At 28.7% G+C, this 16,671-nt stretch overlaps 2 protein-coding genes across 2 annotated transcripts; both read right to left on the minus strand.

Annotated features, from left to right (window-relative positions):
- Window positions 1-6,944: 6,944 nt before the first annotated feature.
- LOC137837944 (protein C2-DOMAIN ABA-RELATED 4) lies at window positions 6,945-9,459 on the minus strand. The gene is made up of 4 exons (XM_068647129.2): window positions 9,278-9,459; window positions 8,965-9,158; window positions 8,508-8,603; window positions 6,945-7,410 (listed from the first exon to the last, which is right to left on the minus strand). The coding sequence occupies exons 2-4, from the start codon at window positions 9,106-9,108 to the stop codon at window positions 7,120-7,122; spliced, it is 531 nt and encodes a 176-aa protein (XP_068503230.1). The 5' UTR covers window positions 9,109-9,158; window positions 9,278-9,459; the 3' UTR covers window positions 6,945-7,119.
- Window positions 9,460-10,277: 818 nt separating this feature from the next.
- Window positions 10,278-16,496, minus strand: LOC137837945 (uncharacterized). The gene is made up of 6 exons (XM_068647130.2): window positions 16,009-16,496; window positions 15,111-15,245; window positions 14,935-15,019; window positions 13,917-14,011; window positions 10,887-11,054; window positions 10,278-10,792 (listed from the first exon to the last, which is right to left on the minus strand). The coding sequence occupies exons 1-6, from the start codon at window positions 16,442-16,444 to the stop codon at window positions 10,632-10,634; spliced, it is 1,080 nt and encodes a 359-aa protein (XP_068503231.1). The 5' UTR covers window positions 16,445-16,496; the 3' UTR covers window positions 10,278-10,631.
- Between the last annotated feature and the right edge of the window lie 175 nt (window positions 16,497-16,671).

Raw genomic sequence — 16,671 nt, forward strand, 5'->3', positions numbered from 1 at the left:
TAAATAAATTAGTATCTAAATTAACATTTTGGATACTAATATTTTAAATTAGTTTAAAAGACTAATTTAGAATATAAAATAGTTAGTAGTTAAAACCTTGGTAACTAATCACTAGAATCAAATCATGAAATAAACAAATTTTAGAGAAAAAAAGAATTAGTTGTTATAGTGACTAAATTATAAATCATTTTCGAGTTTAAAAAAAATGATATCTAATTAGAAACCAAGGTTTTTACTACCAAATTTAGAATCTAAATAATTGGTAGTTAAAACCTTGGTAGCTAATTACATACCAATTTATAAATTTAGTTAGTATAGCAACTAATTATTTTTTGTCTCTAAAATCGGTTTCTAATTGATGATTTTCTTATAGTGAATGATTAGATACCAATTTAAAATTTATTTTATAATTTTTTATTAATAATAAAAACTATTGTATATTGATAATTATTTAATTTATAAAATTATCTTTAAATTAATTAATATAATAATTAATTATTTTGATCTCTAAAATCTATTTTTATTTAATAATTTTTTTAGTGATTCAAATAATCTATTTTAACTTTTTTGTTTTTTTTTCACCTTAAATATTACATCGTTTAAAACTAAACAAGAGATAAAATAAATGTCAGTATTTACAAGTACAATCTTTGTTTATAATAAGTCAAACATACTTTTCAATTAGTGTAGTTAACCTTTTTTATTACGAAGAACAATGCTATTAGTAGTAACAATAATAAAAATATTAATCTTAATTAATAATTATACAATTCAGTGGTGTTTACAAAATATTTGTATATATCCCATGGTTCAGAGCATGTGGCTTTATGTATTTGGTCATACATTGGAATCCCAAAATTCTTGTTGTATTCTATGTTTTAATCTATTATTATTTATTATATCACTAAATATTATAATAAGTATACATCATCTTATTTTATTAAATCAGTTTTGTAATACTAAATTAGGTATAAATTTATTTTTTTTAAATGATATATAAGTTTGTCTTAGTAAATAAAATATTGTTCTTGTATTAATATCAGATTCATTCATTCTCTCATATTTGATATGTTCAAACCTTAATATAAAAGAATGCGTTTAAAAAATTATATTAATTTAAATAAGATAAAATTAAGTACAAATATCATATTATAAATAAATTAATTCTAAAATGATTTCACTAAAATTAGTTAAATCTTTCTTATTTTAAGTCTTTATATCTTCAAAGATCATATATTTAAAAAACAAACAAATCATCAAATAAAAATCAATTTTAAAAATTAAAAATAATTAATTATTATATTAATTAAATTGGAGGTCATTTTAGAGATTAAGAAAAATTATTGATTTATAAATTAGTTTTTATTATTGTTAAATAGTTTTTAAATTGGTATCTAATTAGCTACCAAGATTTTAACTATCAGTTATTCAGATTGTAAATTTGGTAGCAAAAATCTTGATCGCTAATTAAATATTAAAAATTATTTAACAATAATATAAATTAATTTAGAATTTCTTTTTTAATTTTTAAAATGGTCTCTAATTTAGTCAATATAGTAACTAATATTTTTTGTCTCTAAAATTAGTTTCTATTTAATGATTTTCTTGTAGTGTTATTTAAAAATATTATTAAAAATCTAATAAAACAATTTTATATCGTTAAATTGAATTTAGTTTTTACTTTTTTAATATAAAACATTTTTACCTCAACACAAATATTTTTTTTTCTCAAATTTTTACTTTCTTTTGTCATTTTTTTTTCACATCCATCATCACAAGTTCCAAAAGGACATGGTGTAGTAGTGAATTAATTTTTTTAATTTTAAAAAAATATTTCTTAACAAATATTTAATTTAGTAATTAGTGTGTATTTAATTTTGAAGGTGATAGGAAACAAGAAATGGTGTTGTTGCAGTGTTGTTTGTTTGTTTGTTTAGGGTTTAGTTTACTGACTCACATGTCAATCACTGTTTCTCTTTTCACTTTCATTCTCTGCTCTTCTCTTCTTCTCAGTGCCCTTCATCATTCACTTCAACACATCTCTCATCATTTCTAAATCAATTTTTCCATTCTTTTTTCTACAAATTTCAAATTCTGTTTCAATTCTGTGATGAACATCAACATGCTAAACTCATTAACTTTTATCACATTTGTACAACTTATGCTCACTTTTGTTCCTTAAAATCATTTGGAATAAATAACATTTGTAAATGGGTACTCCACATATCCTTCATTTGATACAAGAGAATAAATCACAAATAATTAATTATTCTTTAAATAAGATTAACAAAATATTCAACTTTCATGATCTAGGATATGCTTTAGACCCTTAACAAAGTTATAAATTTTAGATAAATTTAAAAAAAATATATTAATTTTATAATAACAATATCTATGGATCAGACATACTTATTACTGATTGGAGCGTCGAAATATTTTTGTAGGTATCTATCATCAAAAATATCGTGAGACCAAAAAATTAAAGAAAGAAAAAGTTAAAAAGATCATACACTAGAAAGAAAATCATGGAATAGAAATCAATTTTAGAAACAAAAAATAATTAATTGATATAGTGACTAAATTATATATCATTTTAGAAGCTAAAAAAAATTGATTTCTAAATTAGTTTTTATTATTGTTAAATAGTTTCTAAATTGATATCTAATTAGCTATAAAGTTTTAACTACCAGTTATTTAAATTCTAAATTTGGTAACAAAAACATTTGGTTGCTAATTAGATACCAATTTAGAAACCATTTAACAATAATAGAAACTAATTTAGAACAAAAAAATTTAGTCCCTAAAATAATTTTTAATTTAGTCACTATAACAACTAATTTTTTTTTTCTAAAACTGATTTCTATTTTTTTTTTAGTAATATAACTGAAGAGTTTGAATATTTGATAATGGAAATCTGACCTTATTTAAAATAATATTATTTTTCAAGTTAAAGTTAAATTGGTAAATATGTATTTGTTTTTTTAATTGATTGAATGTGGGAAATATTTTGGAGAAGGAAAAGACATGTGTTAGGAAAATTGGTTTGTGGAAAAGGAAACAAAGTTTTTGGTAGAAGAAGCAAAGATAAAATGGTACACTTAAAATGCTTCTTTCATATTACCAAAGGTTTAAAATCACATTGGTAAAAGGATAACTATGTGGATTCACAAAGGATTTCAAACACATTATTCAATGTTGATTTGATTTTACTTTATATTTTCTAAACCACTTTTCACACTTGCCAACTTTATTTTATTACCTAACATCAAAAGGCTATTTTATTTCATCTTTTTACATGAAAAAAAAACAAAAGATTTCACTAGAGGTGTCTTTAGAAAAAAAAAAACTAATTAAAACTATTAAATTTTATTTTTTGGTTTTTATTGCATGAGAGTTTGTAATATGACTTTAATTATAAAGTTCATTGAAATATGTTAAAAAAATTGAAAATTTTCATTAAATTGTACTAAATTATTTATTGAAATATGTTGATAAGAACTTGGGATGATCATAAATAATTTTTTTTCTGAAGAAAAAAATGGTTTACACAGAGAAAAAGACAAAACAAGAAAGTTATATCTTGTGTTAATCCCAAACTTTAGCTTTCTTATCATAAGCATCATTACTTAGATTTATTGCACTTTTACTTTAATTTTAACCCATATGTTAAATATTTAATTGTTGACTAAGAAAAATGTAGAACTTTATTTATATATCCTCAGTATATTTTTTTACTATACACCAATAATATACGTTTCTTTTAAAAATAATTAAGTAATTAATTAATAATTTAAAAATTAGTTTAGAAATTTTATTAATAATAAAAATATCAATAAACTTTTTAGTCTTTAAAATAAAATAGTATCTAATTTAATTAATATAATAATTAATTAATTTTTAAAAAAAAAAATTATTTAGTGCTTTTCTTGTAGTATAATTTTTTTTTTAAACAAATAATATTATTTTATCTTATGCATTTATTTTGAATAATTTAAAACAAATCCTAGATTTCACTTCATATTTAAAAGCTTCTAATATTTTTTTCTTCAACGGATTTGTTTAGAATGCGGAATAAGGAGTGAAGTGGATTTGAGGAGGAACGAAAAAGAAAAAGAAAAGTAAAAAGTAAAAAATAAATATATGAAAAAGCAATGACAAATAGATAAATTCTTCTTTTCCAATACTTTTGCTTCCCTTTTCTTCACATTTTGGAGGTTAAATTTTATTTATTTTTATAAAAAAAAATTATATTAGATATTACTATGCAACTTATCATTTTAGCTACTTTTTCTTTTCAAATCTTATTTTCTTTTTTCAAACATAATTTCTTTTCAAATCTTATTTTCTTTTATTTACAAAAGTTTTCTTATTTATCTTGTTATAATTTTTTTTTTCCTTTTCGGTTTATCTATCATCTTTATTTAAATTTGTTGTTAAAATGATATTTCAAACTTAAATATTGCTTGAAAAACATAAATTGACATGCATAACATGCTTAAATATTATGGTTGTTGAACCCTTCATTTGTCACGTGGGATTGTCGATCTTGTAAATGATTTGATTAAGTACAATAGTAATTAAAAATTATTTTATAAACTAAAAAATTATTAGTATTTAAAGTAATTTTTATTATTAATAAAAATTTATAAAATAGTTTCTAATTAATCCTGAACTACAAGATTTTAGTTACTTACTACTTTATATTTTAAATTAATTTTTATTAGTCTTTTAGAGATTAATTTAGAATCTAAAATATTAGTTTCTAAAATTTAGATATCTAATTTAGATACAAATCTAAAAACCATTTTATAAATTTGTATTAATAATAGAAACCACTTTAGATATGAATAATATTTTAGTATCTAAATTAGTATCTAATTTAGTTAATATAGTCATTAATTATTTTTGTTCTTTAAATTTAGTTACTATTTAATGATTTTCTTGTAATAATAATACAATATCAGAAGGAAATATTCAAATTCATAAAAGGTCTAACATTGTTCATGATCCATAAACAAGTATAAACATAGCATTCAATGAACAGACACAAGATAAGTAATGTAAACATTAATTGCTCAACTAAACATATTGTAGTTGACTTGAACGTCGGAGTATCTTTACAGGTATCCCCTCCAACCTCTGAGACAAGAAGAATGAAAAGAGAGGACAAAAAACAGTTTAACCAAATACGATAAGAAAAATTGAGAGGAGAAGACCAAACAGCTTAATGAGCAATAAAACGATAAGAAAAATTGAGAGAGAAGACGAAACAACTTAAGGAGCACAAGAAGCCACAACAATTGTTTAATATTTGATCTTACCCTATCATTATCATTGTAAGAACCTATTCAGTTTGTTAGAAATGATTAGTTTGTGATAATAGTTGAATTTTTTAATGAAAAAAATACTAAGAAATTTTTGATGCACTATTAGTCTATTTTTTTAAAACTACCTACTAATCGGAAATTATTTAAATAGTTATTACAAAATTAAAATTTATAACTTTTTGGTTTTCTGGTTTTGACTTTGTCAACGGTTATCTACAATAAATTCCTCTCTAAAATATAAAAAACGAGAGTGTATGCTATAATAAGGTTATCATGCCATATAAACCCTACCAAAAGCTTGAGTTATACTAATAGATGGAATCATTAGTACACATATTTAATATTTGTTTTATGATTTCAAAAGTGTATGAGAGCATATTTTTATAAAGATGGGTCCAAGAAAAATTATAAAAATTTATTTTTTAATAACTTTTTTCTCAACTTTTGATTCATAAAATATTTACAAATTTTGTAATTAGTTTAAAAAATGTTTTCTTCTATTACTGAAGTTAACTCTTTTAATCATAACCGTTGTATATTTTTTATCATAAGATGATCATACAAGTAATGTAATAACAAAGACCAAATAAAATAAATTAAAAACTAAAGTTAAAAACATCAGAAAGTATATATATATATATATATATATATATATATATATATATATCTTCTGCCCCTATGCTGCTGCTAACTGTTTGAAAGGTTCTTGGATGTCTTTGGAAAGGTTAAAGACATGGAAACAGAACATTTCTTACATGGTTTCTTTGTCCTATAAATAGTAATTCAACCTCAATTATTTTCTGAAGTTGCAGAGATTGCTTACACTTGTAAGAACCTCAAATTATAAGATAATTTTAATTGTTGAAAATATGAATTTTAAATAGTTACTTAAAATCCAAAAAGCTTACTGTGAATAATTACTTATAAATAAAAAAATAGTGTAAAAACTCATTGCACTATTCACTATTTTTACTCTATAAGTGTAAGGTCCAACTGCAGAGTAAGGTAAAAGTTTCACTCAATGAAAATCATTTGTCTTTCCTCCTTGAATATATAAATATTTCCTTCTCATGATTGCTTTATACTGTACATTATTTTCATCTTTCTTCCTATTTACAGATCAAATACAACATGAAATAAATAATTAAAACCTGCATCAAGATGCATACAACTGTTCTTCAAAAATATTCAGCAAGAAAGTAATGAGTACATCTAATTTCTATACAGAGAGAATACTTTAAACCACTTAGAAACAGTTCTAAGTGAAACAAATTTTTACAAACAATGATAACAAAGATTATGCAATTACTGTTTGATCTTTATCCAGAGTAAATGATAACAAAGATTATGCAATTACGATCTTTATCCAGAGTGATAGTTTGCAGACATTATTTCTGTTATCATCTTATGAATGCAGATTTCATAATCATCTTATGAGAGCAGATTTCATACGGCATATGGGACGAGATCAATGCTTCCACACATCCCAAAATACCTTATAAAACCGATTTATAAGATGAAATTTATATCCACTTAAATACTATGAAATGTCTAATCTTTAGTCGATGTGATATTCAGCGTGAGAAGGAGAAGATAATATATAGAGATTACACATGAAAAAGAAAAAAAGTTAAAAACTGTACTAAAGCATCTCAAACCGGATTATAAATACAAGTTCAGTTTGTTCCTCAACAAGTTTTAGATAAACCTGACCGCAAGTTAAGTAGTACAAGGCAAAAAGCCAGCTTAAAATGCATGAAGTTGTTAATACATACACAAACACCTCATAAGATCATATACCCTTAGAACCAGGAAGATCAATCCACTGCAATTGAATTTCCACTTCACCACATTCCACATTTTGCAATCTAAGGATCATATCTTGGACAAGCTTGCCATTGACACAAGTGATGCAGCTCTCATCAGCCAGGAAGTTCTCCGCGCTTGGTTGTGTTCTTTTGATTACAGTACCATTTGGAAGGCCAGTTATGTTGCTCTTCAAGGCTTCTATAAAGGGAAAGATGTCAAATTCTGCATCTCCCATTCTGTCATCTTTGCTAAAGGTGTCATGGTCATACACGATCTGCAATCAGAAAGGATCATCAATCAATGAGTACTCTAATTGATCTGTCAGACATTAGAACATCTCAGAAAAAAATTTACCACGGGGTTAGAGAACACCACTATATATTTGAGCACTAACTACCCATGTCTAAGCATGGCAAACAAGATTTTATGTGAAAAGTTTTTGTTTAGTTAGTTAAGGTAGAATTGAGTTTGCTACCAAAAAAGCATGCTTGACAATAAGAGTTCAGCCTATGTTTGGTTTACCATTAGGACTCTTGTCCATATGGTTTGGTTGTGTTTGGTTTCCTACACTTACATATTTGAACAAAACCTCCTTTCTAACTTCTAAAATGAATATATTTCCAATTGGTTTAAAAAGTCAAATGCTTTTACAAATTTACAAAATTAAATTTACTCAAAAGTTAATTTTGGAAACTTCAATCCAAACATAGACTTCTACTAAGTACATGTTCGAATTAAAAATTTGAAAACTCAAGTTTAATGAACTTTATTTGCAAAACCCTTCTTTTACTTCCATTTCAAATTGAGTTTCAAGGAAAAACTCAGTTTACAATCGAATTGAACTCAATACCAAACAACAGGTTTTTTCAGTTTACTTTTTGAACATATCTGGAGGCCTCCTAACTGAAGAAAACCAAATATAGTGTAAGTTTTAATGCAAACTTGCTCTGAAATGGAAGTTCCAAACATCACTTCAAACACACTCTTAACCAAAACCTAAAATGAAGTTTGCAAATACTTTGAAAAAAAATTCTTGAGACAACAATTTTCTAAGGTGGTTTACTTTTCAAGGCATGACATAAGAAATGAAAAAATCTAATACACCACAATAGAGCAATTCATGAAGTTGCATATACTATTATTCAATGACAGATAGTCTCGAAATGTTCAGGTTTGTTGTGTAGATTGTGGAGTTGTTCTCACTTCTATTCACATGAAAACAACTTGTTTTTCAAATGAAGAGGCAAGAAAGAGCATGACTAATATCTAATATCAACAACATATCTCATCAACCCAAGACAAGAAGAAAACTCTACATCACCATCTTTGAACTGAACTGAATTTAAAAAAAAAACAAATTCAGCCACTCACCAGTTTAACTTGATGATTCGGATCTATAATAGAAAGCGTGAGGTCTTCATTCCACTCAGGATTCACATCCTTTCTAATGAAACGGGTCTTTAGTTTCTGCAAACCAAAAAAAGATAAAGAGGAGGGTCAACAATGCCTTAATTTAAACATGATCAACCACACCACAGATAGTGCAACCAAAATGCTTCAATTTCAAACACTAGCATTGAGAACTAATGATGATGACAACAACACATACACACACCCCCATGTTATGATCATCATGTAAGTCAAACACCAATCAAAACATGACACAAATTTAGAACCTCTAACCCATTTAAAACCTCGAAATGAAAACAAGATATTTACAAAAATTAGGCAAAAGGGAGAAAAATCTCGAAACTTAACAACACGGGGCAGCGTGGATAGGCAAAAAGGTTGAATTTTTAAAATGAAAATAGAAAATTGAAGAGAAGACCTGATTGAACATTTTGATGACAACATAAGGGTCGCTGCTTCGGACATCACGAACGGCAAGGTTGATACCACGCTTGACGCGAACCCTCAAAAGGCCAAGGAGATTTTCCATCAGAGACTTTGGTATTGAATCCACTTCCTCCATTTCTTTTATTCTGTTTAGAATTTATAGTAATGACAAGATAACAGTTTCTTCTGTAAAAAAAAACAAACAAATCCAAAATAATGAGTAATGAGTTGTTTATTGTGAAATCAATTAAGGGTTAGTTAATTGAAAAATGAGATGACAGAGGGAACGTGGAAGTGGGACCCACCAGAAATGGATTTTGGTTGTGGAAGGAGATAGAGAAAGCTTGGAAACAGAGGAAGAAGGAGAAGATGATCTCTGAATTGTCTTTGTTTTTTTGTGGGGGAATGAGAGGTGACATGTGCTTTCCTTTTGCTTTGACTTTGGAACAGTTGGATTTCATCCGACGGATATCACGCAACTTCAACCAGTGTGTCTGTGTCTTATTCACCATTTTTTTTTTATAATTTTATTTTGTTAATTTCATTTCTTAATGTGATTATGTTTTGTATAATAAGGGATTAAATGTGTTTTATGTAATTTTTAAATATATTAAATAGGTTTTTTGAAAAAAAATCGTTTTATATTTGCTTCTTTAAAAATAATTATATTTTTAATATATTATTAGTATTGACGATAAATAAAAAATTGATGTGTGAATATCACATTTTTCAGTTAAAGGAAATAATTTACTCACATTTTTCAGTTAATATTAAAAATCTAAATATATTTAAATTTTGTAGGAATCTTAAAAGTTGTATTTAGACTTTAGAGGATGGAAATAATACGAAAAGTTATTTAGGAATGTATTTAATATTTTGCAATTTTTCAAAAATGTAAAATTCATTTTACCCAATAATAAATAAATGTTTCTAATATAATACTTAACATTCTTAATAAATAGATAGATCTGAGCTGCCAAATTATATTTGAGTTATGGAAAGTAATTTACATTATGATATACTGTTACTTTTTATTATTATCATAATTTCTTTATAAATTCAGTACAATTTAACTATAGTAAACATGAAAATGATAAATTGAAAGAGAAAAAAAAATTTAAACAGTTATATAAATAAAAGCAAAAGGAGAGGACTTCGAAGAAGAAAATTTGGAGTTAATTGCCAAATCAAAATAAACTTGAAATTAAAGGCTAACTTTGAAAATTTGCCTTCTCTAAAATAAAAATAAATAAATACTATCTCTTTAAGAGGACTCATTCTTAATTTACATGGATTGGTCAAGTGTGATCAAATCAAACTCCATATTTAACTCTAAAATTAATCAAAAAGCAAAGTTTTAAATATCACAGTCATGGCAGATGTTGACTTATTCTTTCATACAGCTGAAAGATTTATTTTGTTTAATCTTTACAATAACAGCAGCCTATAACAGAAGAATAATTTTTCTAGAAGAATGAATTTCAGCAAAAGCTTGCCTATGTATAAATAACACTAATAATACCACATAGTAAGTAGTATTGTTCTAAAGAGCCAAATATGTTCTCTCTCAGAAACCCAAATGGTTTCCCTTCCAACCAATGGCGGCAAAAGGGAAGTAATAGAATAGAAGACAAAAAACTGTGAATAAAAGAACTGACTTTAGGCTTTAATCTTGGAGGGTTCTCCAACAGCACTCTCCATTCTTGCATACCACTCACCAATACGAGTGTGCTCCACCATATCCTTGCCAGACCTCAAATACCGTATGGGTTTTAGAACCCCAAAGACTGCCAGGTCGGCTAAGTTAGGTTTAGAGCCACCTGAAAAGACAGAGAAGTGATCATTGTATCATCCAATGATGGATGTTTTAGCATTGATATTATAATCTCCTTGACACAATAGTGGAGTACATACCAAGGAATTCCCGGCCATTCAGAGCTTCTACCCATGTTTCTGCTGCCTCATAAAGGGCAGCACGTTCATCAGTTATGTTGTATTTCTTCTTCAGCTTCTTAGACACAAAATACATAGCTGCAGCTCCAGCAAACTTCACCGAAATTTTTTCTATGTAGCTGAAATTTCCTAAAAGTATCAATATAAACAAAATATCACAACACGTTAAATTTCAGGTTTAATATATCAGGGCTAAAGAAAAAAGTTTAAATAAAGTAAATTAAGGGTTTGTAAGCATGATAATATGCATGGGCTGAAAGTAGATAAAGCACGGTGTGAAAGGAGAGAGTTTTGCAGATAGATTAAGTCCTTGTATGTGTTCTTTGCATTTACAATAGGGAAAAGAAAGAGATAAAAGAAAATCATCAAAAGTGTTAATTTTGCACACCATAAGAAAATGCACTAGTATAGATTAAGTAAAGACAGAACAGACTAGGAAAATGTTGTGTTTTTCATAAAAAAAAATGATGATTCTTGATGTGTGAACACTGCTGTACAAGTCAAAATGGGAGAAAGTTGATGTGTGTATGCGGGCATGCATCCATACACATTTCTGTATCACAGCATTAGTGACAAAGCAAACCTTGAAAGTTTACTTTGTATACTTTACTATTAGCAAGAATGTGAAGCCCAGATGATATCCTCTTAAGTATCTTCTGCAACAAATCAAAAGATGGTGTCTCACTACAAAAGAGTGTGTCATCTTGTGTTAAATTTTTAGATTCCTCATTTCATTTGGTTTCCTAACGAGTCTACTTTACAAATAAACTTCCAGCATTTTTGGTTTTCGGCAATTGGTTATTTAATCAAAAGCGTGTCATCCTCTGCTAAATATTTAGATTCCTCATCTCATTTTGTTGCACAACAAGTCTACTTTAGACATAAACTTCCAGCTTTTGGTTTTGTTCATAATCTTTCTCTAGGAAAGACAAGCTCATTGTTAGTGCAATGCAATCAAATGTATCTCAAAAGGTGGACTTTTAGTTCAACTCAACCTCACAAAATCAGTTTGTAAAGAGAGATTTGCACTCACTTATATACAATAATTTGTCTTTATCTCTAATCGATTGAGATCTCCCACACTATCTATATAGGATATTCAATGTCCAAGACTAGATGTTACCCTCCTTCAGTATGAGTTTTCCTATCCACAGTGTTTACACCAATTTGATGTCAAAAATGTCTTTTTGCAGGGAGACTTGTGTGAAAATTTACACACACACATACACCACACAAATTTGTAATGATCCAAGGTGGAGTGGATTACTATGTATTTATTAGCATTAATCTAATTTTTTAATGTATTTTGTAGTTATGTAGCTGTGTTGTCATTACAGCAAATTATAATACCATAATTCAGCAGTTAAAGGAGCATCTATTTCATCACTTTTGAACAAAATACTTGGGTCAATTGAGATACTTTCCTGTTATTCGTGTTGCTCAATCAAAATCTGGTATAGTTATGACATGCTTAAACTTTTGGAATAGTAGGTTCATGACATAGAACAAGGGCCTTTATATTGGAATTTGATTCTAAGAGTCAACATTCTTCTAATAAAAGGTGAATTTCAGCACTACTCGCACTTTAAGCCCAAAGGGTACTTGTGCATGAAGGAGCATGCTAGAAATATACTACAGCATTGTTGTCAAATAACCATTATTGCATGGCGGTTTTGGCAGCCATCACCAACGCCTGTACATAAATAGTGTTGTCCACCATTTCTGTCATGGCATCCACCATGGACATTGCGACATGACATTCTTGAGCTGTAGTTAACAACCCAAAAGCCAAAATGTCCCCTAATTCTATGTCAACCTTGAAAATGCAACAACACTAAACTTGACAGAATCGTAGTGCAGCTTTCTCCTTCTCGAAGTTTATTTTGTTACCTGTGCTGGACACCTGAACTGCACCAATGACTTGTGGGTGACCTGAACTCCAGCGACTTTTCAGATGATCCATTAATCCAGTTTTTTTTTCCTGTTTCTTGTTTATTCTTCTTCATTCCATTTCCTTTTTTTACTCCCTTCTTTTCACACATTCTTCACAGTTTATTCTTGTTACAGCTTTCTCTCCTTTTCTCTTTTTGCAAATGTTCATTTTCTATTTGGTACTATTTTTTACATTCTCTGATTTTTTTCTCTCCTTTCATCTTTTATTACAAATGTTCATTTTCTATTTGGTACTATTTTTTACATTCTCTGATTTTTTCTCTCCTTTCCTCTTTCATTACAAATGTTCCTTCTCTATTTGGTGCTTTGTATTTTACTGTTATCTATTTTTAACTCTCTCTTTCTTCATTTTACAAAAGTTTTTTTCCTTTTTGGTTATCTATTTTGTTAAAGTTCTCTGGGTTTAATTTCTCCTCTTTAGAAAACCTACTATTTCTATTAATTGCTGTTTTTTAAAGTTCTGTGACTTTTTTTCTTTTAAATTTTTTTTAAATTATTCGTTTTTAGAAACTTCAACTACGAAAGAAAAAAGGTTCTAGTTGAAGAATCTGGAGAAGACAGTTGTGAGGAGGAAAAATTAGGAGGATTGACAAATGTTAATTTGGAAATCTCAGGAGTATATTGGGTTAGAATTAGAAGAGGGGGATGAGGATAATGATTAGTTTTGTAATGTGTCATTGTGTCTTCTTGTATTTCCTTTTTGTTATGTGATGATAACTATTGTCCACCATGGCTTCCGTCATAAGACGTCATGCCATCCGCCATATTTATATGGCAGATTTTGGCTCAAATCCATTAGCCGTTATCTGCTATTGATAACCTTGTAATGCAGAATTGTTCAAGTGTCCTCACCTAATAGGTTAAGCTTAGTTGCAGCATCAATACAGATTTTGATTAAAATTCATGCTTATATGAAAAGGGCAATTCATACAACAGAAAACTCAATGGAAAGAAGCATAAACCATAACACATGCTAAAATAGGTGTTAAAAACTAATAAAATAAAATATTTCTGAATCAAAGGTCAGTACAAACTTACCATTGCTAGTAATATACTCAAAGGATTCAAGTGCTTCAGATGTATTTCGATAAATATTTGGTGATAGAACATGCACCAAATGGTTATCAACCCACCTATTTCAGAAGAGAAAGTTAAATTAGCCTTTTAGATATACATGCTAAAGCTAAAATGGATTCAATTACTTCACCCAAATTTATTGTTTGACTTTTCTCAAACATGAAAATATTACTGACAGCAACTCAAGTTGTCATATTGGATCTTGCAATCCAACCAAACTGTCAAAATATTTGGCTGGTACTGCTGTTCACACTCTACACCTACCTTACTCAAATGAATGGTATTTACTACAATCAGGGGTAGAGTTAGAGTAAAAAGAATGAGAGTGGCCACAAAAATATTTATTGGCAAACTGTTATATATACTGAAAAAATGATGTCATTTTGAGAATACTAAACCAACATACAAATCAAGAGAGTCAAAAGTAAACAATTGAAAAATTAGGATGATTAAAATCTAACCCCATAAAGATACATAAGATTCCTAACATAAATGTGTAATAAAAGATTACTGAAATATGAAGTCATTGTACATAAAGAAAGCCAAAAAGTTAACTACACCACAAACAAAGGGAGCAGCAAACAACTTAATTTATACTGTTTTTACATAGTGATAAAAATCAAGTATTGATAGCACAACAGCACACTGCATTTATATGTCGAATCTTCATGTAAAAAGATAAGCCAAATGTTTAAAATCATCAGTAAATATATTTTCTTCAAACCCAGAGGTAAAGTACAAACAAAAGGCAGAAAAACTGAGGAAGAAAGAAAGGTTTCTCTTCCACTCACACCACCAATCTCTCTTTTTAAATTGGTTCACAAATGAAAGAGCAAAACTGTAAATAGATTCTTATAATTGGAAAAATGAAATCCAATCATATTCTTAAAGAAAATTTTCTGCTACTTTGCCCTCTTGCATTTATTAGACATGTGCTTCATTAAAAGATAAAACAAAGATAAAAGAGAGAAGACCCTACCTTCGCCATTTTGTCTCTTCATCCTCAGAAGTTGAATCTGCAATTTTCTTCGACAGAATCTTAAGTCCCAGCTGATCAATTATAGCTGCAAAATTAAACAAAAAATTACAGTGGTTCAATAGGCACAAGTCCATGATAAAACTTTAGAATCAAATTTCAAGGGAAAATGTAGAAACCTGATGAATCATTTAGCTGCTCGCCATCTACCACCAATATCGGCACTTTCTGATACTCGGACCATTTGATTTCTTTCTTGCTAAGAGGGTTGACTTCCACAACTTTGTAAGGTATATCATGGTAGTCCAAAAATGCTGGTAAAGCAATTAAAAATATCAGTAGCGGAAACCAGGAAACTAAAACTGCCAAGTCTCAATGCAAGCAACAGAAAATAAATAAAATTAAAATGTATAGCAAAATAAACGAACATCATCCTAGCCCATGCACTCCATTATATGCGAGATAAATCAATAGGGTGAATACAGCCTCATTTAAAAGTCACAACTGACTGTCAATGTGTCCTTTTTCCATCCCCTTTCTATTCCTTTGTCGCCATGCTTATATTCAAAATTCTGACACAACTATAGAGAAATCTATCAAATCCGAGGAACAAGCTCCTACCACTCAACCCACATTCTTCCACGTGTTTGGGATGTGTTCGCTAAAACTATTAGCTTCTAAAATCACGTCTTGGACGCGAAAAAGCACATCTGAAACATGGAAACAAACAAGCTAGAAGTAGCCTTTGGATTTGGACATGGAATTTAACATAAATGCCCTATTAACCAATAGTCAAACTTACTCTGATACATTGAATTCCATAATCCAACCATTAGATTGAGACTTTTCTGTAAGGTTTTCAAATGTAAAAAAAACAAAACAAAATAAAATCTAAAAACTAGTCAATTCTTCCTCAATGAACTTCATCTCTCGACCTAAATTACACTTTCTAAATATATAATTTCAGGTACAGCGTGACAAATCTACGAATATCGAATTCATCTAAAATTCTCACGCGTGACGATGAACCTAACATGATACGATTCAACGTTTAGATTTGAAGCGGTTAGGTTTTACCTTTGACTTTGTTGCAGAAAGGGCAAGCCTCGAACTGGTAGAGAACGACGTCGCGTGGAAGAGCCTCGGGCGGCGGAGGCTCCTTGGCGAGGACTTCCTGAGAGACGAGGGCGCCGGCGACGCCGATAGACGCTGCGGCGAAGGGAGCGAGGAGGTAGGAGAAGCGGCGACTGTGTGAGTGGGCGGCGGCGGTGGCGGCGCTGCCGTGGAGAAGGCGGTTGTGGACGACGTATGAGGTGGCGCGTGTGGCGCGTGTGGCTGCGAGCGTTCTGAACAGAATGGAGGGAACCCTTCTCATAGCGTGGCGTCGGAGAATCGATTCAGATCTCTGACTTTCACTGTGTGACGATGGCTTCGGTCGTTGAGAATTGGAAGGGTTTATGTGGGTTTGGTGGATCCACGCACACAGGGTTTTAGCTTTCCGACTCTGTGCCATTCACGTGATCCAAAAAGTTAAATCACACACTTTTTTAGTAATTACTACTCTTAATTTTAGGGTTTATGAATAATTTTCTAAATAATGGAGATGAAATCAATAATATTACTTTGAGTATAAACTTTTTAATAATATAATATATAATATAATATAATAATAATAAGGGTTATATTTTGTTCTCCTGTTATAATATTCAAATTTTATATCTTATAAATAAATATTGTATT

This window comes from Phaseolus vulgaris, chromosome 4, assembly GCF_051622355.1.
Source record: "Phaseolus vulgaris cultivar YP4 chromosome 4, ASM5162235v1, whole genome shotgun sequence".
In the NCBI taxonomy this organism is placed as follows: domain Eukaryota; kingdom Viridiplantae; phylum Streptophyta; class Magnoliopsida; order Fabales; family Fabaceae; genus Phaseolus; species Phaseolus vulgaris.

Excerpts from the sequence above, each read along its gene's own strand:
- LOC137837944 (XM_068647129.2), bottom strand. The coding sequence starts at position 9,108 with ATGGAGGAAGTGGATTCAATACCAAAGTCTCTGATGGAAAATCTCCTT. Across the intron at positions 8,604-8,964 it reads TCATCAAAATGTTCAATCAG|AAACTAAAGACCCGTTTCAT; the intron begins GTCTTCTCTTCA and ends TTTGGTTTGCAG. Across the intron at positions 7,411-8,507 it reads CGAATCATCAAGTTAAACTG|ATCGTGTATGACCATGACAC; the intron begins GTGAGTGGCTGA and ends TTCTGATTGCAG.
- LOC137837945 (XM_068647130.2), bottom strand. The coding sequence starts at position 16,444 with ATGGCACAGAGTCGGAAAGCTAAAACCCTGTGTGCGTGGATCCACCAA. Across the intron at positions 15,020-15,110 it reads GCAGCTAAATGATTCATCAG|CTATAATTGATCAGCTGGGA; the intron begins GTTTCTACATTT and ends TTAATTTTGCAG. Across the intron at positions 14,012-14,934 it reads GAAGAGACAAAATGGCGAAG|GTGGGTTGATAACCATTTGG; the intron begins GTAGGGTCTTCT and ends CTTCTGAAATAG.